The sequence below is a fragment of the Choristoneura fumiferana genome, chromosome 9 (assembly GCF_025370935.1).
Source record: "Choristoneura fumiferana chromosome 9, NRCan_CFum_1, whole genome shotgun sequence".
Classification (NCBI taxonomy): Eukaryota; Metazoa; Arthropoda; class Insecta; order Lepidoptera; family Tortricidae; genus Choristoneura; species Choristoneura fumiferana.
Window position 1 is genome coordinate 13552659 of NC_133480.1, and position 25412 is coordinate 13578070.

Genomic DNA, 25412 nt, shown 5'->3' on the forward strand with positions numbered 1-25412 from the left:
AGTAACGGAAATTATTACTCAACCAACCGAATCGGTTGATCCAGTCGAAGAGCCTGTAGTCCAATCTCTGGATCCCGAAACCAGTGCAGGGCCATCACAGGATGAAGACATTCTGGAAATTCTTGGGGAAGACCCTAATAAAAACAAAAAAAAATAGATAATATACACAAGGATATTTCCTCACGCTGGAGCCATACCATCCAGTCTGGTCTTCTGAGTTATATAAAAAATATTTAATTCCCGAGAACTGCCCATTTCTTGAAGCCCCCCTTCTTAATCCAGAGATTAAAGCTGCAGTCTCGGACCCAGTCTTTAAAAGGGACAGAGCACGCTTAGCAATCAAAATAACCTGGGTCAAGTAGCAGGCTGCCTCGGGAGAGCACTCGACATACTAATTACAAAAAACGATGATAAAGAGGTGATGAAAATAATTAGTGATGCCGGGCGCATGATATGTGATATTTTTCACAGCGAATCAGCATCAAGGCGCAGTCTCCTACAGTTTGCTCTGAACAAACCTACGAAAGATATAGTCAGCCAAGCACCAATAGGGAAATACATTTTGGTGACAATTTGAACGAGACTCTGATGGCTGGAAAAGAAACTGGTGCTGAAATAAAAATTTCCCGGCCTCAAAATATGAAGCCCACGGTAAAGCCTGTGAATCCTGTCTTGCAGGTGGTAGGACCTTGTGCAAGTTCCGCCCGGATTGCTACCACCATCTTGCTCGCTAATCCTGCCGTGAAGCAGCAGTGCTTGCACTGTTGTGTTTCGGCGTGGAGAGTAAGACAGCCGGTGAAATTACTGGCACGTGAGGTATCCCATCTTAGGCCTCTAGGTTGGCAACGCGTCTGCAATACCCCTGGTGTTGCAGATGTTTATGGGCGGTGGTGATCTCTTACCATCAGGAGACCCATTTGCTCGTTTGCCATCCAGTCAAATAAAAAAAAAAAAAAAAAAATTAAACTCCTGGGGCCCGCCTCGGAGGTACTGTTATAATCGTAATTACAGTACTTAGTATATGGCCGCCCTTAGATGAATGATTGGTCTCGCGCGCTCGCTCGACTAGATACCGCCCTACCTAAAAACAAAAGGTTCGTGAATGCGGCAACTCAATATTGTAGTGTGCGTAAGAACGGTGTAAACAATTTGCAAGGATGCTAGTGTGCGTGACGAATTGTGTTGCCAGCTGCTCCACTGTTACCCGAATTATTGGGAAAATAAATTATTCTGTGGTCTATTAAGTTACTGGTTACAAAATGTATCTTGGGAAATACTTAGAAATTAAGAAGTAATTAAGAGTGAATGTATTAATATGTTTGTGAATAGGTTAGGCGTAAGTTTCTTCTTTAAAAAAAATGGTAGGTATGATGTAGGTATATCAATGATCAGGCCTCACTTTAAATTAAAAAATATATATATTTAAGGACATTCAATATTTACAAATTATTACCAAAAATTCATGGACTGAGTCACCAACTAAGAAGTTTTGCATACTTAAGATAACACGTTTCACCTATAGTTAAACCTAATATAATGTACAGGTTAATTAAGACTAAAATAAAAAAAATGTTTACAAAATATACATACATACATGCATACATACATACATACTTACATACATACGCTTGAAAAACATAACCCTCCTTCGGGCAGTCGGGTAAAAAGTTAACATTTCAGGAAAATGGGTAGAAATACAAAAAAAAAATTTTTTTTCGTTTCCCGTAATACCTAAGTAAATCAGCTGATTAGGCTTTTTGAATGGGAAGACGAAAAACATTTTTAATTTTAAGACACATTCACCCCTTAATTAAATAGTGTCGGGTAACAATTTATACACCTTCAGTGTATATATCACAAAGATAAACATTAAATAATATAGAACTAGGTTATGTAGATATAATAATTACGTTAGATACTTAAATAAAATAAGTTATTAAAATTTATCATCATTTTTAATGATGATAACAATAAAATTCAATTTATTAAAATCTCAACCACGGGGAATTCGATTCATGTTTACGCGGCAACACAGAATGGCGTTTAGGGTTCATGTTATTTTATTTTGTAATTTCGAAATTATACGATATTTACTGATGGTATGTGATCCCAGTGTCCTTCTTATTTCTTGTAGTATTATTTTTAAACAGTTTCACTGCGAAAACTGGCATTTTACTTCGGTTTATGACCAAAATTGAACAAAAATTCGGGACATGCACATTACGCACAGTTTGCAACGCGACTGAGTCGCCTCGGGCTCAGGTACGCCGATTTCGGCGTACTATTTGTTGCCGCATTTGACAAGTACGCCGGCGGTATCTAGTCGAGCGAGCGCGCGAGACCAATCATTCATCTAAGATGGCCGCCTTTACACCTGTAAGTTTTACTTACGGAAGTCACTTACGTAAGCGACTTACGATAATTTTTCAAGTGTAAATAGTTTTTGTAAGTGACTTATTGTAATTTCGCACAGCTTACGTAAGTTGGAAAATTACAGGTCTAAACACGTTCGAGTTTGTTTACGGAAGCGACACACAGCTTATCGAACTAAATTGTTAAGTTGAGAAATTACGCTACAATGTCCGGTTCAAAACAAAAACAAAATAAAAGCTGGTCACCTGACGAGGTGGAAACTTTCATTACTGCTCTTGAGGCACATCCCATACTATGGGACTACAAAAATAAGGAGTACAAAAACCGCGTAAAAACAAATTTGTGACATATTGAACTTAGTGAGATATTTAGCACCACTCCAGAGGAAATAGTTAGAAAATTGCATAATTTGAAAGCACAATTTAGCCAAGAAGTGACAAAATTAAAGAAAAAGAAGAGCGGAAGCGGTACTAATGAAATTTATGTATCACATTGGCGGTATTTTAAAGCCCTATCTTTCTTGCTGCAAGGGAAGGAGTACCAAGGAAACACGACTGATACTTTGGTAAGTTTATTTTAAATTTTATACCTATTTAATAAACAAGAAGTAATGGGTTTTCAGATAACTAAGTACTTTCTTTTCCTTTAAGTATTTAACTTGCATATTGGTACTGCCATGAACTTCACCTGTTGTTGATATAAAATACTCCCTCAACTCTTCTCTTATCGCAATTGCTGCCACTGAAGGATTATTATTGTTATTGGTATCTAAATCTACCACATTATCAGTAGGTAAGACTTCAATATTGTCGCGGCTTAAATATCTCTGAGAATTACTGCTCGATCTTAAAAAATTATGAAGGACTGCGATTGTCGATACCAAACCTAGAACTTTTTCCGGGTATAGTTCTATAGGCTTTCGTAGTACACGAAATCGGCTTGCCATTATGCCGAATACGCTTTCTACCATACGCCTGGCTCGAGAAAGGCGATAGTTGTAGACTCTTTTATCTATGGGTTGATTGGCATACGGATAAGGCTTCATTAAGTATTTCGACAAGGCAAATGCATCATCTGCAAGTAAGACATACGGTACATCGATTTGTCTTCCCTGAAGTGGTCGTGGTGGCGGTAGGTTCAGGCTCCTTGACTCTAATGCCGCATATAAGGCCGTGTCGTAAAATACTCCACCGTCAGATATACGGCCAACCATGCCGCAATGCATGTATATTATTCTATAATTTGCATCAACCACAATCATTAAAAAAATACTGTGCGAGCCTTTATAGTTAAAATAAGTGCTGCCACTATGCGCAGGAGCTTTGATTATGACATGTTTACCGTCGAGTGCCCCTATACAGTGTGGAAATTGCCAAATGGTTTCATATCCTTCTGCTATTTTAAGCCACTCTTCGAGGGTTGTGGGTACCTGCAAGTAGAAAATGTGTTTTAAAATGGTTTTAAATATTTCAGACTGATCCATCAACCCCAGCCGAACAGCAAAGGGCTGAAAGTCAACTGTCATCAGTCTCAGATGGACAACAGCCAAGTTCATCTAATCTAAATAATAACTTGCCAAATCCCCCATCAAAAAAGAGGAAGGAAGATACGTCTTTGCTTAATAAGTGTGCTCAAATTATAAACCAACCAAACGACGACGATCAAATATTTGCCGATTATGTAGCTTCTGAGCTCAGAAAATTAAGCAAAGAGGGCAATAAAAAGCTTCGACGCATAATACAAAGGGCAATCATAAACATACAAGACGAGGAAGATGGACTGGTTCCACCAGCTCCACCATCTGAGAATACATCCTCTGGAAATAATTGTTTTCATTAGCCCCGATTCCGAGAGTGGACAGTTCCAGCTGACATCAGAAAATGCAAATGGTTCCCAAGAATATAGATTGAATTTGGTAGATCTCATAACAGACATTCCAATTTTTGAAACAAAAAAGTAATTTTCTGATTTTAAGTGCTCTTTTTGTTGATTTTTAACAAGCGTGAATAATTAAAATAAAATTGTTCTTTATGTTAATTTTTAATAATTAAAATTGCTCAATTTGTTATTTTTTAATAAGTGTTCATTAATAATTAAAATTGCTCAATTTGTTATTTTTTAATAAGCGTTAATAATTAAATTTTGTTTCTTACCTTGATATATTCTTTTAATGCAGTGTAAATTGCTAAACATACTTCAGGTACAAACAGTGAAATTGTTGATGATGATATTCGGAACAAGTACATCAACGATTGGTAGGATCACCTGAAAGTAGGGAGAAATTAGCTTAGCAGACGTCTAATTTGCATATTATTATTTAATTACCTATTAAATAATATACCATACCTGTAGCCAGAAATCTAAGTGTGACCATAAGTTTCTCAGCTGGTGAAATAGCCGGTCGAAAATGTGTATCATTTTTTTTTTATGATTGGTGCGACTTTTTCCAAAAGATATTCAAAAGTCGTAGAATCCATTCTTATAAAGTAAAAAAATTGGTCTCGGTCTTCCATTCTTAACTCCGTTACAAGATTTTCAAATGCACCTTTTGCCATTCTTCTTTCTAGCCATGGTTTTATCCAGCATTTTCTTTTCTTTTGCTTTCGACTATTTGATAAAATTATGTATGCAGCAGCTGCTTGAACGTGACGACTGTGAGAAGGCATTTTTATTACTGATTTGGGAACCTAATGTAAATGGGCGTGTAATAATTTCTGCAAGTTTAAACTTACACAACTTACGTAAGCATTATTTACGTAAGTATTTATTGCAAGTGTAAATGCAACTGTAAGTAAATTATGTAAATATTACGCAAGTAACTTACAGGTGTAAAGGCGGCCTATGAATGATGTTTGCCATGTCACCTATTGCATTGACGTCAATGCAATAGGAGACAGCGAGGCGATTTGCGCTATTCATTCGATTTCCGAGATAGATTGGTTTGGACTTCCGTCGGGTCAACACTAATTTTATAATTGTAATTTTTGTGTATTTTTAAATAAAAGGGTTTTGGGTAAAAACTGTCTTTTTTAAAAACTTAATCCTGATCCACCCCGTAACAGTGGTGTCAGAAGTGGGATCCAGCATCGAAATAGTACTTGTTCTGCTGGATTCCATAACGCGTCGCGTAGAATAATAGTGACGAAAAACCCAAACCCGAACTGGTGACTTTTAGTGCCCGAACTTTTAAGTCTAACTCCGCATCATCGTCGCCAATCTCCGGGGCATCATCACGATTCACGATTGCTGAACATCGTCGTCGCCTCGTCAAAATTCCGTCAGATTCCGTCAAACTCCGTTAAATTCATCAGTACTCTGTCCCGACAGTAAGACTTATCTCATAAGCCTGCGGACGAGTCGCTGGTAGCAACCAAGTATACGTCGTGCCTATCCTGCTGCTGCTGAGAGCTGCATCATCATCACCGCTATCCTGCATCATCGCCGCCGCTATCCTGCCGGAAAATTCGTGGAACTCCATTCATAGTGAAATTATGAATATCGTTCTCATCTTAATCCTGTGAGTAAACATTTTATTTTCATTACCGCTGTCGCTACTGTAAACAGGTGCTAATTTCGATTAATTCTTACTTACCTTTTCCTACCCATTCCAAATCGAATATCCAAATCTATTTTCTAAATCAAAATGACTGACAAAAAACCCGCATCCCCTGTCGATGATACAGCTGCCGCTGGATCGGGATCAGAAAAAGAATCCTTCCCAATCTCTGTGCTATGTAAATTCATAAATTCATATGCAGGGTATCGTGAAACACTCACGGCTTTCCTTACTAATTGCCAAAATGCCATAGACCTTGCGTCACCAAATCAGAAAATTTTACTTTTTAAATTTATTTACGCTCGTCTGGAAGGAAAGGTACAAATAGCCTGTTCTAATAAAGTTTTCGACAATTTCGATAGCCTAAAAGATTTTCTAAAACAAAATTTTGCCCAGAGAAAGCATTACAATCACATTTTAATTGATCTCCAAGCATGCAAACAAGAGAATAACGAGTCAGTCGCACAATTTGCTCTCAGAGTCGAAACGTGTCCGTGTCAATTGAAGAAGAGCGAATTCAGGCAAGAACAATCCAGAGATAGTAGATCGTAGATCACGCGCTCGGCAGGCAGCGTGATTGGCGCAGTCGGTAGGATTCCTGAAGGATTTCTGAAGGGTAACTGAAAAAGTTACGAGCAAGTAAGTGACCAGCTGATTCAAACGCCCACTCTGAGAGTCCTGTTCTTTCAAGAACTGCTAAAATCAAAAACTATTGGACAAATTATTTACCTCAATTCCTGAAGAAATCACTGAAAAGTAACAACGCGAGAGAGACGCCGCAGAATCGGGAGGATCCATACGGTGATTTGCATAAACCTTTCCTTCCTTACCAAAAACCCTTACTTTCTATAAAAGCAAAAAAGCAAAAGTATATCTATAAATAGTGTTTACGCAAAACGTAACATCGTAGGTCGGGTCGTGTAGAAGTCACTTAACGGGAATGTGTGATGGACCCTTAAATAATTTTTATTGTTTTTGACAGCTTATGTATGTCAATGGACCGGTCAGTCATTCGACCGGGCAGTCATTCAAAATCACTGAGAGACGTTGCACGTCCGTAACGGTCTCGGGGTCAGAGCGGAGCTCTCAGTGTCAAATCGTGTCATTAAGTAATCTAAGGTCATCTCAATCATATTTATAGAGATAAACAGTTGTACGGTGTCAGTAACGCGAAAATATAGTGGTGAACGTAATAGCAGTTTAATTTCTTCGTCATAACCTCAACACACCGGCGAGAACAAGACACCGGCGGCAGCTGGCTACAGGAGGCGGCAGCTGTCCAGACCGATCCCAGGGGCTCGGGAGAGGGTCTGACTTCACATCATCATCAATCAGCGACGACCAAGGCGCGGCCTGCACATCGAACCCGCGAGGCCAGCGGTTTGGTCTAAGTATTAACGTCAGCGGCGCAGGGTGCGCACGCACATCAATTCAAATCAACCCACCGGCAGTTCTCAGGGCGAGAATTGCCACCATTTTTGGTGAACCCATGAGGGGAGCAGAACGTTAGAGAACGGTTGCAGGGTAATGTACTTCGCATCTCGGCACGGCGGGCGCCGCGCGCGCATACTTCACATCATATCATCATAATACTAAGACATTAAATTCAGTGCGCGTTTAGTCATTTTCGCAGTGAGTGAAAGTGCGGTTTTAATAGTGCAATAGGTATTGACACTCGACATATTCAAGAAATTCCGCCGCCATCTTGTTGCATCACCCGTGGACCGTGGACATAGCGAACAAAGGAATTCGGCGTTCGGCAAGTCACTCATTCATTCATTCATTCAAAGACTTTTAAGTGTTTTTATTTTATAAATTGTCATTCACTTCACTCCGATCAATTCGGACAACTTGCGAGTTGCATTATCTATGGTCAGATGAGCGCATAACTGACTCATTCATTTGTTCATCTGTGTTAAATGTCATTTACTTTTATCAACAATCGTTATCTGTAATCAATAACTAACCTTATCATTTTCACGTTATCCGTTAATAATTACGGCATAAGTAAACAAATGCTGTTTTAATGTTTCAATACAGTTCTTGTTGATTTGAACAAAGTGGTATTTATTGTTGATATTGCGCATCGATTGTTGTTAGTTTACTTTAGGTAAGTAGGTAGTTTAATACAAGTGTAGCTCACAGGGTGTGGCTATTGTTATTTAGTGTAAGAATTCGGAGTTCATCGTTGAATTCAGAGGTTACTGACTTGATTTAAATACATTAAGTACTACACTCATTTACGTCAAAATGCCTCCCAAGATACCGGCTAAAATCCTATTTCAGTCAAAGTATAAAATTTTGAAGGACTTTGCGGGAACCATTACGGAGGATTCAAGCTCTGCAGCGGTAGCCGTTGCTCGGCGCAGCTTCAACACATTTTACTGCCAGCTCATCTCCGCATATGAGACGTTGTTGGGGTCGGGACCAGACGAAATTCCTGAAAGTGAATTGGGGCAGATTCACGAGCAATTTTCCGAAATAAATTCGCTGTACATGAAGTTGGAGCAGGCTTCGGAGCGCGGCTTGACCGGCCACGGTTGCTTTGGCAAATACCTGTGTGAAGTGGTGGGTAGGGAACCCTCGACGATGTGCCATCATTGTGGCGGCAGAGCCGTGGATACGGCCGAACATACGCGCGCAGAGTGTCCAGCATGGGCGGAGCCTCGCGCAGTCCTATCCACGGTTATTGGAGGAGACCTGTCGCTTCCGGCCCTTATTGAAAAAATGGCAGAAAGCGAAGAGGCCTGGGCGGCATTTTGTGTGTTTGCCGATGATATAATGTCGCAGAAGGAGACGGCGGAGCGGGAGCGGGAGGACGACGTCAACTCGCTTCCGCAACGCCGAAGGAGACCAGGTCGGCGGCGACGTGCCTTCGCAGGCCGAATACTGCCGCAATGACGGCGACCAAGGTGAGGTTGGCGGTGGAGCCAGCCTTCTGATCCACCGCGGGGCGTTGCCCCCCTGACGCCCAGCCTCCAGTGGTGGACTCGGGGGAGTTCGCCACAGAAAGCACGGGACGGAGGCAGAGGAGGAAGACTCGCCCTACCATCATGGCGCGTTTTCGAGGTGGGTCGCCTAACGGCGACAGCCGCTGGCAGGGTCGCAGAAGTAAGCCACAAGCGTTCCTGTGGCTCTGCCGCTATGTGGCGAGGCGGAAATTCCGGGGAGTTTTTAGTGGGTAGGCCGGGGTTTTCTGCTCCGGGAGTCCCACATATCCGTCCCGGTCCCCCAGCCGGGCGGAATGCGTAATTGCAATTTTCTCCCCGAAAAAAAAAAAAAAAGGCTTCGGAGCGCGGAGGGACTGCGCCCGTTGCAAAGCCAACTCACTCACAACAGGTGATAGCGAAGCTACCACCTATCGAGTTGCCGAGGTTCAGCGGCAGTCCGATGGAGTGGATGAGCTTCCATGATTTATTCATATCATTGGTTCACAACCGAGACATTTCTGATGCCGAGAAGCATTTCTATCTTCGAGCATCCCTTCAGGGTGAAGCGTTGTCTTTGGTCCGGCAACTTCCTATGGATGAGCAGAATTACGCTGTGGCCCTAGGTATACTCCAAGATCGGTATCAGAACCACCGAATGCTGGTGGATGCCTATCTCAATCAAATTATCAACCTCCCGGTGGTCAGCAGCACAACCAACATACGGAGGGAATTCTATGATCCACTACGTGAGTCACTTCAGGCTTTGGGAAAGCTGAAGCAGCCTATCATTGCTTGGTCATATGTGTTATTGGTTTTGGTGTTGCAGAAACTGCCGGCGCAGATAAGGTCATCATTTGAGCAGAGGTACGGCACGGACTCACAGGTCCTGCCCACTATCCAACAGCTATTGGATTTTTTGGATGAGCACTGCCGGGTGCAATCCACCGTGTCACCAGCACCGGAAGTGGCTTCAGGGAGAAGCTACCAGCGGTCACCACCACGACGAGGACAGCAGGGTGCGTCCACCTCGGGGGCACGTGGCAGGCCAGCACGTGGAGTGCATCCAGTTCATCAGGTGAATCCTAGTTCATCATGTTCATTTTGTAGTGGGGATCCCCACAAATCGCGTCAGGGCAACCAACAGCTCGTGTGCTACCGGAGCAAATAGAAACAATTAGGGAAGAAGAAGCTGAACCATCTTCATACTCGCCGGTTGAATCGCAAGGCTTAGATACGGAAAATCCACCTGCCTATTCAGAAATGCCCGACAACACATTTTTTAATCAAAATTTAGCTCCTCTAAGGGAACCATTGAATACTATTATTATGTACCAAGTCCCAGAATTAGTCACGAAGTATTACCTCTCATACCAATTTTTAAAGGGGATTCAAAACATCTAAATTTATTTATCAGGAACTGTGAATACGCAATTAACCGATTTGGAAGTACGACTTCTGGGTTATACCGATATGTTGGAAATAATTACGTCTAGATGTGAATCTAGACGTAATTACGTATCTACGTAGGCAGAGCCGCTGCAATCGTTAGTGAAAATGAATATGTTTTACACGATTGGAACTTATTAAAATCACTTTTATTACAACACTTTGGCGATCAAAAATCAGAAGCATGTTTAATCCTGGAACTAGAATCAATTAACATAAGAAACGGTGAATCTTACCTTGCATTCGGTTCACGCGTACAATCGGCACGAAGCCAATTGTTCTCAAAACTGTCAGTTAACTCAGATATTCAAACGCGTAATACTAAAATGTCTATATATAATAATACCGCTCTTAACGTTTTTCTTTACAATTTACCGCAACATTTATTACGAGTAATACGCCTTAAGCAACCCAGCAATTTGGAACAGGCATTAGAAATAGTGGTTGAAGAATCTAATTTTGAAAAACAGTATAAAATGCGTAACGAGATCAATCGTAATAATACGCGCAGCACTATACAACCTAAACAAAATCTACCTCAAAATCAAAGATTCAGACAATTCTTGCCGCAAAATCCTAATAATACGAGACCTAATAATTACTTTTAAAGACCGCAATTTAATAATCCAACTACATCATACCATAATTATAACCGATTCAATTCGAATCCTTCTCCTTCGAATCAAAATATTAATCGATACAACTCAACCCCTAATAATCAAAATGCCAATAGATCCAATGCTTTTTCCTCGACACAGAACCCTAATAGATTCAACAGATACTCGTATGGAACTGGACAAAATTGGCAAAACAGACCAAATCCAATTCCAAGGCCAAATAACGGCAATACCAGGCCGAACTTTCAAAATTATAATGCACCCGGCACAAGCCGAGATACATCATTAAATTATCATAGCGAGCCTAGGATGCAAAACGGGGCAAATTTTCGCAACCGTCAAGCAAACAACTCGCAAAACGAAGAACCAAATTTTCAAGTGCAGGCCTCAACGAGTCAACCAAAGAAATAAAAGAATCATTTTTACCATGCGTCTATGTCCCCGAGATCAAAGCAAAATTACTATTAGATACAGGTAGCACGCGTTTATTTTTAAGCACCAATAAAACCGATGGATATTTTAAAGATCGTAAAATTAATGAACCGTTTAACATTGTCAGCACATGACCTCGTCGTAACTATTCCAATATTTAAATAATTCAATGAAAATTTCACACATAAATTTTATGTTTATGATGTTGACAAAATGTATGACGGATTAATCGGAATAGACTTCCTCAAGAAATACAATGCAATAATAGATTTGGAAAAAGAAATTTTGAGTACACCTAATGTTATAATACCAATAAAATTCTCGACAACTCAAAACGTAAAAGTGCCTATCGTAACCTTATTAATTCCACCACGTGCAGAGCAAAGAGTGTTGATTCCAACGGAACTCACATGTGGCGAAGGAATTATTAAAGAAATTGAATTCTGTAAAGGAGTGCGTATGCCATGCGCTTTGATACAATGCCAGAATGGATATGCTTAAACCACTATTCAAAACTCGACTGAAAAGGAAATTAGTACCTTTTAAAGTAGAAATTTGTGAAAATCTGACTTTGGGTCATATAAATCATTTCACCAATGATCAATTGTTAACAGAAAATTTAAACAAATTACGGACAGATCACATGGACGATGAAGAAAGACAATTAATTTCTAAACTCTGTCACGAATATCGAGACATCTTCTACCATGACGATATCCCACTATCATTCACGCACGAAGTCAAACATTTCATAAGGACTACAAAAGATGAACCAACTTATATACGACCGTATAGGCAATCGCCGACGCAAGCATCAGAAATCAAGAATCAAGTAGAGAAACTGCTTCAAAATAACATTATCAAGCCATCATATTCACCATGGAGTGCACCCGTCCATTTAGTACCCAAAAAGTTAGTCGCTTCTAATATACCCAAATATCGAATGGTTATTGATTATAGAAAGCTGAACGAAATTACTATTGATAACAAATATCCGTTACCAAATATTAATGACATATTTGACAAACTAGGCCAAAGCATGTATTTCACGACCCTAGACTTAGCTTAAGGTTACCACCAAATTGAAGTAAATAGAGAAGATCAACCCAAAACGGCGTTTAGCACCCAAGTCGGTCATTACGAATTCTTGAGAATGCCGTTTGGCGTCAAAACAGCACCCGCTACATTTCAGAGAGCAATGGACAGTATACTGAAAGGAATGCAAGGAATCCATTGTCTCATTTATTTGGATGACATCATAATATTTTCTGCAACACTTTCAGAACACATAAATAAGTTAAAACGGGTATTCGAAACTTTACGAAAGTCCAATTTAAAGATACAACTGGATAAATCGGATTTCCTAAGAAAGGAAGTCCTATATTTAGGACATGTAATAACCAAAGACGGATTGACACCCAATGACGAAAAAATTAGTGTCGTATTGAAATATCCTATTCCTAAAAATACCAAGGAGATAAAGTCATTCTTAGGACTGGTAGGTTACTACAGACGATTCATCCCAGACTTTGCTAAAATTACAAAACCAATGACTTCTTTATTACGCAAAGGTAAAAACTTCATTATTACTAAAGAATTTGAAGATTCATTCGAAACCCGTAAAAGCCTTCTGACGAATGCACCTCTATTGCAATATCTCGACTTTAATAAACCATTCGTAAGAATGTAACTACAGACGCTTCAAATATTGCCTTAGGAGCTGTCCTATCCCAGGGACCTGTAAATAATGATAAACCCATTGCATATGCCAGCAGAACGTTAAACTCTACTGAGCAGAGATATAGCACCATCGAGAAAGAATTGCTAGCTGTTTTATGGGCTGTGAAACACTTCCGACCATATTTATACGGAAGAAAATTCACTATATATACTGACCATAGGCCATTGGCATGGCTTTACTCATTAAAAGAACCTATAGCAAACTAACATTACAAGAGTATGATTTTGATATTATTTTCAAAAATGGAAAGCAGAATACTAATGCAGATGCGCTATCGAGAATTCAATTAAACATATTGACTATTGGAGGCACAGACGATGAATTACCATCAACGTCTTATGTAACATTGGATAATAAATAGTGATAATATTTCAGAAGCCACAATGAGCGCTTCAGAAGACGGAACTTTCGATATACAAGACTTTGATAGCGAAAGCGAAGAAAGATCTGTAATTCCAGTCTTACACGAAGCCATAGATTTAAAAACCAATCAAATAATTTTCACCCAGTGGCACAAAGAAGAAATTAAAATTATTGATAAATCAAGAAAAATCTAAAATCCTTGAAGTTTTTCTTCCTTTAAATCAGTACTCTATAGAAAAATTTATTGAAGAGAACATACACATTCATCGCAAATATTTTATCTTTTTCAATTCAATAAAACTAAGAGAATTATTTAACAATACAGTTTCAAGATTATTCAATATAAATATTCCATTCATAGAATGCACGAAAAGAATAACCGTGCTTACGGACGAAAACGAACAAATAGATATTATAAAAAAATATCACGAGGGCAAAACTTGTCATCGAGGTATAAATGAAACATATAATAAACTTAAAAGAGTGTTTTATTGGTCTTAAATGAAGGACACCATCACAGCAGTCATTAACGCCTGCAACTCATGTAAACAGATGAAATATGATAGGAAACCGTTAAACCCTTTAATAGAATTAACACAAACCCAAAATAAACCGTTCGAAGAAATTTTTATGGATTTATTTAAAATAGACGGAATGCTTTATTCGACTATAGTCGACGCATTTAGTAAATTTGGACAATCCATATCAATCACGAATAGGTCTACACCCGAAGTAGTCAAAGCTTTGATAAAATATGTTTCTCTATACGGATTACCATTTAAAGTCAGTTGTGACCCCGGATCTAAATTTAATAACACATTAGTAAAAGAACTCCTAAACTTCTATAAAATCGATCTACACATAGGGACACCCAATAATCCACAGTCAATGGGATTAATAGAAAGATTTCATAATACTCTCATTGAAATTTACCGATTAGCTAAATATGAAAGAAAGATCACAGACGCTGCAGACGTCATGACTTATGCTATAATGGCATATAATAACAGTATACACTCAATGACCGGATTTACTCCATTTGAAGTGCTTTTTGGACACACAGATGCACGAACTGTATTCGATATCAATTTTAACCACAACTTTATGCAAAAGGTAATTAAAGACCACGAAAAACGAACTAAAATTCTTTATAAATATATAACCGATAAAATAATGCAGACTAAAGTAATAACTAGACAACGATTAGAACCAACCGCATCAACAAGTAATGATTTTAGAAAAGGAGATATAATTTATACAAAAATGGTAAATAAAAGGCTATCAAAAGATAAACCAAAATATCAAGAAGCAATAATAACTGAACTGCCCGAAAGAAATGTCGTATCAGTAAAAGTTAAAGGACGAGATACTACCGTACCTATTAGAAATGTAAAACGACCTAATAAATTAACCAAGGCATTAAATTTCCTTAGAATTAAAGATCGTAACTCTTACACCTTCATAGATTGATTATCTCAGATATGAGTATGTTTCGAGAAAATTTAAGCGTATAAGCGATTTCCCCTTTATATGTAAGCATAAATCATGATGTATTGTCAAATTCATTGAATTATAGTATACGTATACATAAATCGGAGCATGGCACGGTATACGGTATACAATATGTAAATGCTTATATGCATAATCAATATTTTGCAAATAGGCCTAGGACTAGTCCAATATAAATAAAAGGGGTATAAAAATTAATCCATTATATTAAGGGAAAACTGTGAAACCCTCTATTTTGTGATATAAGGGAAAACTATGAAACCCTAATTTTTATGATATATGAGGAGTAAATAAATCCCATATCTTAAGGATCCTTAATCTCTTATAATTATCCAGCAAAGATAACAAAGGAATAAAAGAATTTTATCCTCAGTGTGCAAAGCATTTCTCAAATACTTCTCACTGTTGAAGGGATTGTACTTATACCTGATATAAAATTCAAAGGGGGCCCCCATTATAAAAATATGAGAAACAAAATAATTGAATGTTCTAAGTGCACTTATTATTAAGAATTATATTACAAATTGTATAACGCTTTAAAGTAATCAATTTTATATTTTTGTTCAAAATTGTATAATCGTTAATAGGATAGTATTGTAGTTATAACCCAGTATCCTTATTCCCTTCCTCTCCTACAAGAATCGAGACACCAGAAGAGACACATTGGATGACTGACATTCAAGCAATCACTCACAGAAGTAAAAATAACCTATTTATGTAAGTCATTGTTGAAAGTTCGGAATTCATTCAAGCAACGAATAAGATGAGCTGAAGAAAAACGAGATACTCTGTGGACGAACTGTGATTGCATAAACAAAGTGTAAATAAGTGTAAATGAACTCAGTGTAACTTAGGGAGTGAAGCAATAAAAGACATTGTAAGGATTAGGATAATCATTTTATTGTACGTTAGTAGTACAATGTATTAAAATTGGTAAAGGAAAATTATCCCAGTCTTGCTAAGATAATTTACCTCTTAAGGAGGGAGGAGTCAAGGAACCGCATTCTGTTGCAACATTGTTTTCTATTGTATAATTAGTTACACTCATTTGACTAATCCTCAGTCGAGAGCGAACCAATTCAAGATCACGTAAGTGCAATAACTTCATATTTTTACGATGACATTTATGGTTGTTGTGTGTTCTTGATGGTTACGCCAATTAGTAGAGGGGTGACTAAGATGCATCAGAAGCATATATAAACTGGAGCTGCGTCTCCTAAGATCATTCTGTTGCACCTCCTCTCTCCGTACACTTGTATATTACTAACCAGTTTAAATCAATATAATTAATAAATTAACACCAGTGAAGACTTTTATTATCTCCGTGTCAATTGAAGAAGAGCGGATTCAGGCAAGAACAATCCAATAGATCACGCGCTCGGCAGGCAGCGTGATTACCTTATCTACTTCCACAATCTGCAAAACAAAAATACGCAAACAAATCTGTGACACTACTTAGGTACCTATTTTGTTTGGTAACGAAAATCTCGAATACCATAGAACGGATATTAGAGTCATATATGACTCTATAGGTACTCTATTTTCATAGTGCCAATCATTACAACACAGTACCGGCACAAGTGATGCGAACAATACATACGAGGGATTGTTACATTCACGTGTTTAACAATGCAGAAACAAAATGCCCAATGGTAATAGTGATGACAATGCTTTATGGGAGCATTACCTTCACGTCTTATCCACATGGATTGTAATGGGTACTAACGTTACTTCGTGGTTCTTTCAGATCATGAAGAAGATCCAATAGCGGTGGACACTGAGTCAGTCATTGGGTCAGACAATGCAAGTGCTGGGGTTGTGAAAAATATAGACTCCAACACCTCCAACTCCTTGCCAACGGAGACGAAGACATACTTCTTGATGAGGCGTTCCTCACACTTATGGGCGATGCACCCAAGGACGGATCAATAGCAGGTCCGAATATACAAAAACATATAGCAGCAAGGCTCAGAGAAGTCATTAGAGGTGGGCATTATTTAACGTCACCCGTTACATTAATCAGTGACGTGACGAGTCACCGAATCACTGGTTTCACGTCAAGCGACAAAGTGGTGATTTTTGTAACGAGCTTTTTTTGTGGTGATGCGAGCGAGTTTCGTTTCAACGTCATAGACGTCACGAACGGAACGAAACGAATGGCACGGTTTCGCGTTTCACTCAAGCGACAAGTTCAAGTGGTGATTTTTATAACGAGTTACTTTGTTTGTGGTGATGCGATTTTCGTTTCAGCATTATAGACGTAACGGACACAACGAATGGCATGGAATGGAGTAAAAATTATAGCCGCTTGCTTACCCTTACGGCTGTAAGAGTTTGGTTGGCGCCTTACATGAATTTAAATATTATTTTTATTGCAGTAAGGTATAAATTAGGTTGAAGGAAGAATTATACTATATTAATTAATAAATATTAAAAATTCGAAAGTGTGATGTATGTAATTTCTTCACGCTGAAACGGCTGCACGGATTTGTATTAAATTTGCCAAAAAGTTAGTTGTGAAATTGACAGCTACAAAACTTCCATCGCAAATTTAAAAACACATTTAAACAAATAAAACATATATATGTATTCAAATGTTATTTCAACGCAATCAAATGCAGAAAGAGATCAAGAAGTTCAAAAGCCAATCAGTGAACCTTCGATTTCAAGCGACCTTCAGGCTCCTTGTAGTACAGATATTGCTTCAGCCTCAACACCGCCCACGTCCACTGCTCTACCACAAGCGGGTCCTTCAGCTATATGCCAATCTACGAGTAGGCAGCAGCGCCTTGACAGATTTGGAATTACAAAAAAAATATCGCAAGCTCAAAAACGACAAATAGATAATGACCTGGCGGACTTGTTTATAGACAGTTACCACCCGTTCTCCTTAGTAGAGCAACGTTCGTTCAAAAAATACCGGGATACGAGTTCCCATCTCGGAAAACTATCTCCAACGTCCTAATCCCTGCATTGTACAGCAAAACCGTGCAAGAAAAAAAAATCCAAACTGCGTTGGCTCGAAACAACCAATGAGTGGAATGTCACACAAAAAAATAATTTTATAGTCAGTGACAAGTGACAACGCAGCCAACGTAAAGAAAGCCATAACGGACATAGGGTGGAAACATTATGGATGCTTTGACCATTCCTTAAATCTTATAGTTAAAAATGCCTACAACTAGTCCAAGCTACTTTAGATAAAGTCAAAATTATCGTCCGACATTTCAAAAGCAGTAACCTAGCGCAGGAAAAACTATTAAAAGCGCAAACACAAGAAAATCCAAATATTACACCCAAGCGCTTGATACAGGAGGTACCAACAAGATGGAACTCAACCTATTATATGTTAAAAAGATTAGTTGAACTGGAAGATTACATATGTGCCATTATTGCAGTTCTAAGAACAGATCTGCCAATTCTCTCCGTGGAGGAATGGAAAATATTTTCCGAACTCTGCAACGTGTTAAAACCGTTCGAACGAGGCTTCAAAAGCGATGAGTGGTGAAAACTACATGACAGCCAGCACCATCATTGTTATGGCACGCTGTTTAAAAGAATCGTGCGACAGATTACTATAAGAAGACTATGCGGGACTTACAAAATCAATTATCGCAGCACTTCGAACTGGAATAGAAAAAAGTTTTAAGGAGTTGAGAGAAGTGGCACATTCTCTGTTTATACCATTTTGGATCCAAGATACAAAATGAGTGTGTTTTCTGACACTAAGGAGGCATCGAAAGCCAAGAAAGTTGTAAAGGAGATGGTTGCCGCTATTAGACGGAAGAAGAGAGGTCAGCTATGTTATTTGTTTGTGTGAAACAGGTTTGTAATACCATAGCGCTATTTGTGCTTGCCGTAGTTCCTTGTAGCGTCCACCCCAGTCTAGTCTTCATGGCACATAAATTATTTTCTACATGTACCATTGTGCCAGTTAGTAATGAACCCATATAATCAGATCCTATTAATAAACTAATGTCTGTTGTGTCACTCTGTATGTCTGTTAAGCTAACATTTAAATTTCGGAGTTTTTGCATATTTTTTTTTATCTTCCACTTTAGGCAAATGGCCACAGAGATTGTTTAGAGCAAGAGTTTTTATTGTTATGTCAAAAGAGTTGTCAAGTGAACTTACCTTGAATTCACATTTACTGTAGTTTTCGGGTTTGGTTTCTATACCTCCAAATAGAGTATGTCCAAATTCTTTTTGACTAATTACCTTTAACTTCAGTTCGTCAGCCAAACTCTTCTTTATGTATGATCTTTGAGATCCGCTATCAAGAAGAATTCTCACCTTTTTCTTCTTGCCCTCGCATTCTACCACCGCAATCAATGTCTGTAACAGAGTGGTTAGTGTGTTTTGACACAAAATAACATTTTCCTTAGGCTTTTTAGTTACTTCTTTGTCCTGAGGTTTATGGATTTCTGGACACAGGACAACCAAATGCCTTCTTTTGCATACTAGACATTTTAAAAATGATTTGCATTGTTTTGCCATGTGACCTCTTTTCAAACATACATAACAACCACCTTTCTTTTTAATTAGTTCCTTCTTTTCTTCTAAACTCAAGTCTCCCCCTTTACCACATTCATTCACCGTATGATTGTCCCTATCACAGAAATAACAACTTTGCTTACCTTTTTCTTGAGCCATATTTGTTGCAAGGCATGTTGCTGTCGGGTGAACGTCTGGTCTGCGGCTGTGGGACGCTGTATTGGGAAACTGATTAACGGTAAACTCAGACCTGGCTAGTCTAATCCTTTCCTCTGCTTCTACTTCATTACACAGGAATTTTAATAGTTGTGCCAACCGATCTGAGCCCTGCTGTTGTTGTTTGTCTCGAAGCTGTGACCTACTCCAAGCAATTAAAATATGCTCGGGCATAGCAGATTCTATCAACGGAAATAACATTGCATCATACCTATCTTTTGTTACCTTCAATGTTTCCAATGCATGCAAGTAGGTACTAATCTTATCATACAACGATCTTAAGTCCAATATTAGCTCTCCCCGAGCTTGGGAAAGCACCATTCCTAACAACTCCCGGATGTACACTTCTACCAGCATTTCCGCACGCCCATATCTGCTTTTAACTGTGCCACTGCCTTCTTGTAGTTTTCCGCAGACGAAGGGAAGCTCTCGACCAGTGCCCGCGAGTTTGAATCTTCTTTTAAGCACTGCAAGAGGTACTGGAATTTATCTTCTTCGTTAATATTTTTATCCTCGTCGATTTCCTGAATTGTCCCCAAAACTGTATCCATTTTTTCTGGTCGTCATCTTATTTCTTGATTTCTATTTGGGGTAATTTACAATTTATTTTTTCCTCTTGCAGTTCTGCCCTCGGAATTTTCTCTTCTTTAGGTTCCGCTTTTGGCTTATATTCGTCATATTTATGTTTTAGTCGAATGAATCTGCATTTTAACTCTTCTGCCTCGTCCACTTCCTTTGTTAACTACTCGACATCGTAGTCGTCTCGCATAATAAAATCTGTTTGTATCGCCTCATCTAATAAAGTCAGGCGACACAGAACCCGGTTTAGTAATATTAGGGCGTTTCCTCGATGGCGAGGCCGAGCTCAACGCGCGGCACGCTAAGGCAGAAACGATAGTAGAGAATCACCAACGCCGAGGTCCATGTGATAATATTCGTAAATCGCACCGATCGTTCAATGCCAAAGAGAGTAGCTTGTCATGTGCGATTTGTAAAGGAAAGTGTAGTAACGCAGCCGTTTGCTCCTTGTTTAAAAATATGTCTGTGTCAGATAGGTGGGACGCATCTCGCAAGAATCATTTATGTTTCAGATGTCTACAGAAAAGGTCTTGGAAACATTGATGCAAAAGCAAGCAGTGCGACGCGCCGGGCTGTGAATACTTTCATCACAAGCGGCACGAACGCGCGCGAAGAGGGCGCGCGCGCTCAGCACGAAGTCGCGCACGCCGCGATTGGGAACACCGCGGCAGACAGAAGCTGCGCGCGCTCCACGTCGTGTTGCGAACACACCGGGCCCCCCGCCGCGGTCACGACTGCGAGGGCCCCGCGCGCCCGCCCCACACTCTGCTCAAAGTGATACCGGTCGTTATATCAGGACCTTGAGGTGAGATGAATACATACGCTCTTCTAGATGACGGCTCCACCGGTGACGCTGCTTACAACGGAAGCTGCGCAACACATCGGCGTAAGTGGCCCTAATGACCCATTTTATATAGAAGCAGTAGCCGGCGCGCGTATGTCTATAGCTCGCAACGTGTCACATTCACAATACGTGGCAAACACGTAAATGAATGTATAGACATACAGGCACGAACCATCGATCGACTCGACATATCGGCGCAGTCTGTACCAGTGGAGGCGCTCGCTAGTTGCGAACATCTCACTTCTATATCTGCGCAACTCGTGTACGAGTCCGGGGTGCAAACTGTTTTGATAGGTCAGGACAACTGGGCGCTACTGTGTTCGAAGGAGAGAGGAAACTGTAACTAGTATATCGCGCATCTCTCTCTCACCGGCTTTCCAAGGGCGTTTGCGTAGCTGTGACCGCGCTCCTTAGTTTTAATTTCGTGATTTGCAATAAATCAGTTTTTTCGTTTGCAAAAGTGCATTTTAATTGAACCAGCCTCCGAAGAAACAAATAACATTGTCTTCGAGCAACGGGGGTGAGAACATCGCCAATTCACTATTTGCAAGTCGAAGAATTCACTCAGATCGAACGCCATTTGTTTCCCGGAGCACCTACCGCATTTCATCAATTTTAAATCAAAACCGTGAGTACGAAACCACATAGCACAGAGCAGACACAAATTATCTGCGACTGTGATCTTGATCTTACGTCAAGCGCGCGAAAGATAAGCGCCTATCACTTACTTACTGCCACATAACAACGCAGGTCATTGCGGTGGAGAGAGCAGGTGCAGTCAGCAAGTGTGCTACTGGCCTTAATTACGAGATTGTCTATGCAAGGACATTAAAAAAAAAAAAAAAAAAAACTATCAATCGACCCTTTTCCTAAAAAGTGATTTTAACACGGATCTTTACAATTATATTTTACAATATATAATCTTATTTACAAAGTAATACCGAACGACGAACAACATAAAAAAAACTAACGGGCAGAAGATATTCTACAGTAACAATAGTACAAGTGCAAGTAGCATTTTATCAAAGTTTCAATGCGAGCTGAGTAAACATGGAATTAGCGACATTGATAACGCAAAGAGGTGCCTTGAAAGGAAAACTTACCAGAAGCTGCTAACTAGCGTTGCAAACTTTGACACTTAACGGATAATATACGCGAACTCAAAGTTCGTTACGACGATTTATCACCGCTTTTAGACAAGATTGATACTGTGCAAACACAGAGAAGCACTCGACGCTGGCGGACGATCGACAGCCGGTTCAACGATCGAGAACGGAGAAACCAACGAGCAAAAGTACTTCAGACGAAGGCGGCTATGGAAACGCATACTTTTCCCCTCGTCTCACAACAGCACACTCAGAGACTCCAGATCACCCAATCTACGGTCAAGTTACCTCAGCTACAGTTACCTTCGTTCGATGGTTCATAAAGGACTGGCCAGTATTCAAGAACATTTTTCAATCCGCAGTAGATACAGCGGACATACCAGTATTGCATAAATTTCAGTATCTCAAAGTGTCGTTAAAGGTGAGGCAGCAGGTCTCATTAGTTCGTGCTTATATCAGAAAGCAATTACAATAAAGCATGGGAATATTAATTCAAAGGTATGAAAATAAAACCATTATTGTCAATCACCATATAAAATCATTGTTAACCATCCCACTGTAACTAGATTCAATCTAAAGGAATTCTTAGTCACTTTACAACAAGGTTTTGGACTCCCTACGGGCATTGAACCTACCAGTAGATGAATGGGATGTGTTTGTTAGTATTTTATACTCACTCAAAAGTGGATAATTCCCTCCGAGCTGCGTGGGAAATGAGTCGCAAGGAGACGGCTATACCTAAATACAAAGAGCTCGCGGAATTCCTTAGCTTGAGAGTGACTGCTTTGAAATGTTACAGAAAGACAATCAGATAAGCAATTTCTCTAGTCAAACCAGAATGTCACATTTAACCTCAATATCTAACTCTAATAGTAGCAATAGCTGCCCCATGTGCCAGGAGAACACCGGTTGCATAAAGTGCCCGTGCTTTCTCGAATTATCTGTACCAAAACGAATTGAATTTGTAAAAGCAAAATGTTTATGTTTTAACTGTTTACAGGTTTTATCAGCCTAAGCACATTTGTACCAAAACAACATGCTTCACTTGTCGTGGCAAGCACCACACAAGCATACATATGGATACCCAGCGAAAAGTAAATTTGCTGCAGTGGCAGACAATTGTAAACAACAGTCACATACACCCAACATTTTCCACAGTGAGTGAACAGATGCCCAATAATTATAGCTCATACAATCAACAAAACACTCGACATACCTAGCATACACACTTTAGTCAACAGACAAACAATATTTCTAGCATACCACTATTATGTCAACAGACACCAGTATTTCTAGCATACACACTCATGGTCAACAGACAAACATCCTAGCATTACACACATCAAGTCAACAGACAGCCAATCCTAGCACACATGCTTATAGTCAACAGATAGCTAATATTTCTACAAACAATCTTAAAACAGCTTCAACATCAACAGTCATGCTAGTAAATACTAATGCACACAAATTTTACTTTCAACAGCCATTGTTAACATCCGCGATGCAGACGGCCGCTGGCACAAGGTGCGCGCACTGCTGGACTCGGGGCAGCGAAGTCAAATCATGTCACATCAGCTAGCAACAACACTTCGGCACAAGCTTACTTATAATTCATGCCATATACAAAGGTATTGGCCATACACACAAACAAACTCAAGTGAGTACAACCACTGACATAACCTCAAGATTCAATGGTTATCATGCTAGTCTGACATTTGTAATAATGGACAACATAAACAGTCCGATTTGCCACATTCTTTTGTGCAACACCCACTTGGAACCTTCCAGTTTCACAGGCTCGTATGTTGGCGGATCTACATTTTTTGTCCCCGGTAACATAGATCTACTCTTAGGGGCGGAAATATTTTTTGACATCCTACAATCAGGCCACATAAGACTAGGACCTAGTTTGCCACAGCTTATAGAAAGACTCTCTTTGGCTGATAGTGTCTGGTACATATATAGCAGATATAAAAAACATAAATCGCCACAAATTAGGTTTATTTGCTACTGCACAACAAACTGACGACATCTTGTGTAGGTTTGGGAACAAGAAGAAGTCAAACTCACAAGTTTCTTTCTAAAGATCAACATTATTGTGAAAACTGTTCCAAAACACAACGGTTCAGACCAATCAGGTCATTACATGGTTGACTTACCTATAGTGTCCTGATAGACTCGCTGAATTAGGAAATTCATTTACACAGCTTATCGTTGTCTTTTACAGCTTGAAACCAGATTTCAAAAGGATCAATTTACACATTGAATATAGAAAATTCATACACGAGTTTATTGACTTGGGACATGCAGAGTAAATAACAGACTTTTAATCAACCTACATGTCTCAGCAAGTCTTACTATTTACCTCATCATGCGGTTTTAAGACCCGATAGTCAGAGCACTAGGCTCAGAACTGTGTTCAATGGCACTGCTAAGACTAGCACAGGAATTTCATTAAATGATATACTCTACGAGGGTCCTAACATTTATAATGATTTACTGGACATAATAATTAGATTCAGATTATATAAATATGTGTTTACATCAGACATTGTAAAAAAATGTTTAAGGAACATTTTTATAAATCCAGACCATCGTTCACTGCAACGTGTGTTGTGGAGGGATTCTAAATCAGATGCATTACAATGCATTCAGCTTTCGACTGTTACATATGGGACTAATGCGCTCCCTATCTAGCTTGCCGTACGTTACGCGATCTAGCCGAAAGAAAATAAGTTAAAATACCCTCTTGCCGCTGATTGCATTCAGTCAGATTGCTACATGGACGATTTTTGTCAGGTGGGCAATCCTTAGACCATGTAAGAGCTTTATGTACTGAATCATTGAATTATTAAAACAGCGAACTTTGAATTACATAAATGGTCTGCAAATCACCTTAGTATACTCGAGCACCATTCACAAGCTGCATTTAGACCCAGATCAGAGCAATAGTTTCATACGATTTACTCCTGACATATGGTTAAAACATTAGGTTTACGATGGATGCATCTAGTGACAGATTTCAGACTTACATACCAGAATTTATTGAGGAAAACCTACAAAGAGAAATATATTGTCTCAAATATCTCAAATTTTTGATCCCATAGGAGTACTTGCACCCACAACAATATTAGCGACAATACTTATGCAAGATATTTGGAAACTTAAGTTATCATGGATAACGAACTGCCTACACAGATTCAGCA

General features: G+C 39.3%; 2 protein-coding genes and 1 long non-coding RNA gene across 4 annotated transcripts in view; all 3 read left to right on the forward strand.

Moving 5' to 3' along the window:
- LOC141431356 (uncharacterized protein CG3556) overlaps positions 1–25412 on the forward strand; it is a 306784-nt gene that overhangs the window by 90490 nt on the left and 190882 nt on the right. The window lies entirely within an intron of this gene.
- Positions 1041–4104, forward strand: LOC141431345 (uncharacterized). The gene is made up of 2 exons (XR_012451714.1): positions 1041–2938; positions 3847–4104. It is a non-coding gene; the product is annotated as an uncharacterized lncRNA (long non-coding RNA).
- On the forward strand, positions 7514–10909 carry LOC141431346 (uncharacterized). The gene is made up of 2 exons (XM_074092497.1): positions 7514–9605; positions 9686–10909. The coding sequence occupies exons 1-2, from the start codon at positions 9320–9322 to the stop codon at positions 9715–9717; spliced, it is 318 nt and encodes a 105-aa protein (XP_073948598.1). The 5' UTR covers positions 7514–9319; the 3' UTR covers positions 9718–10909.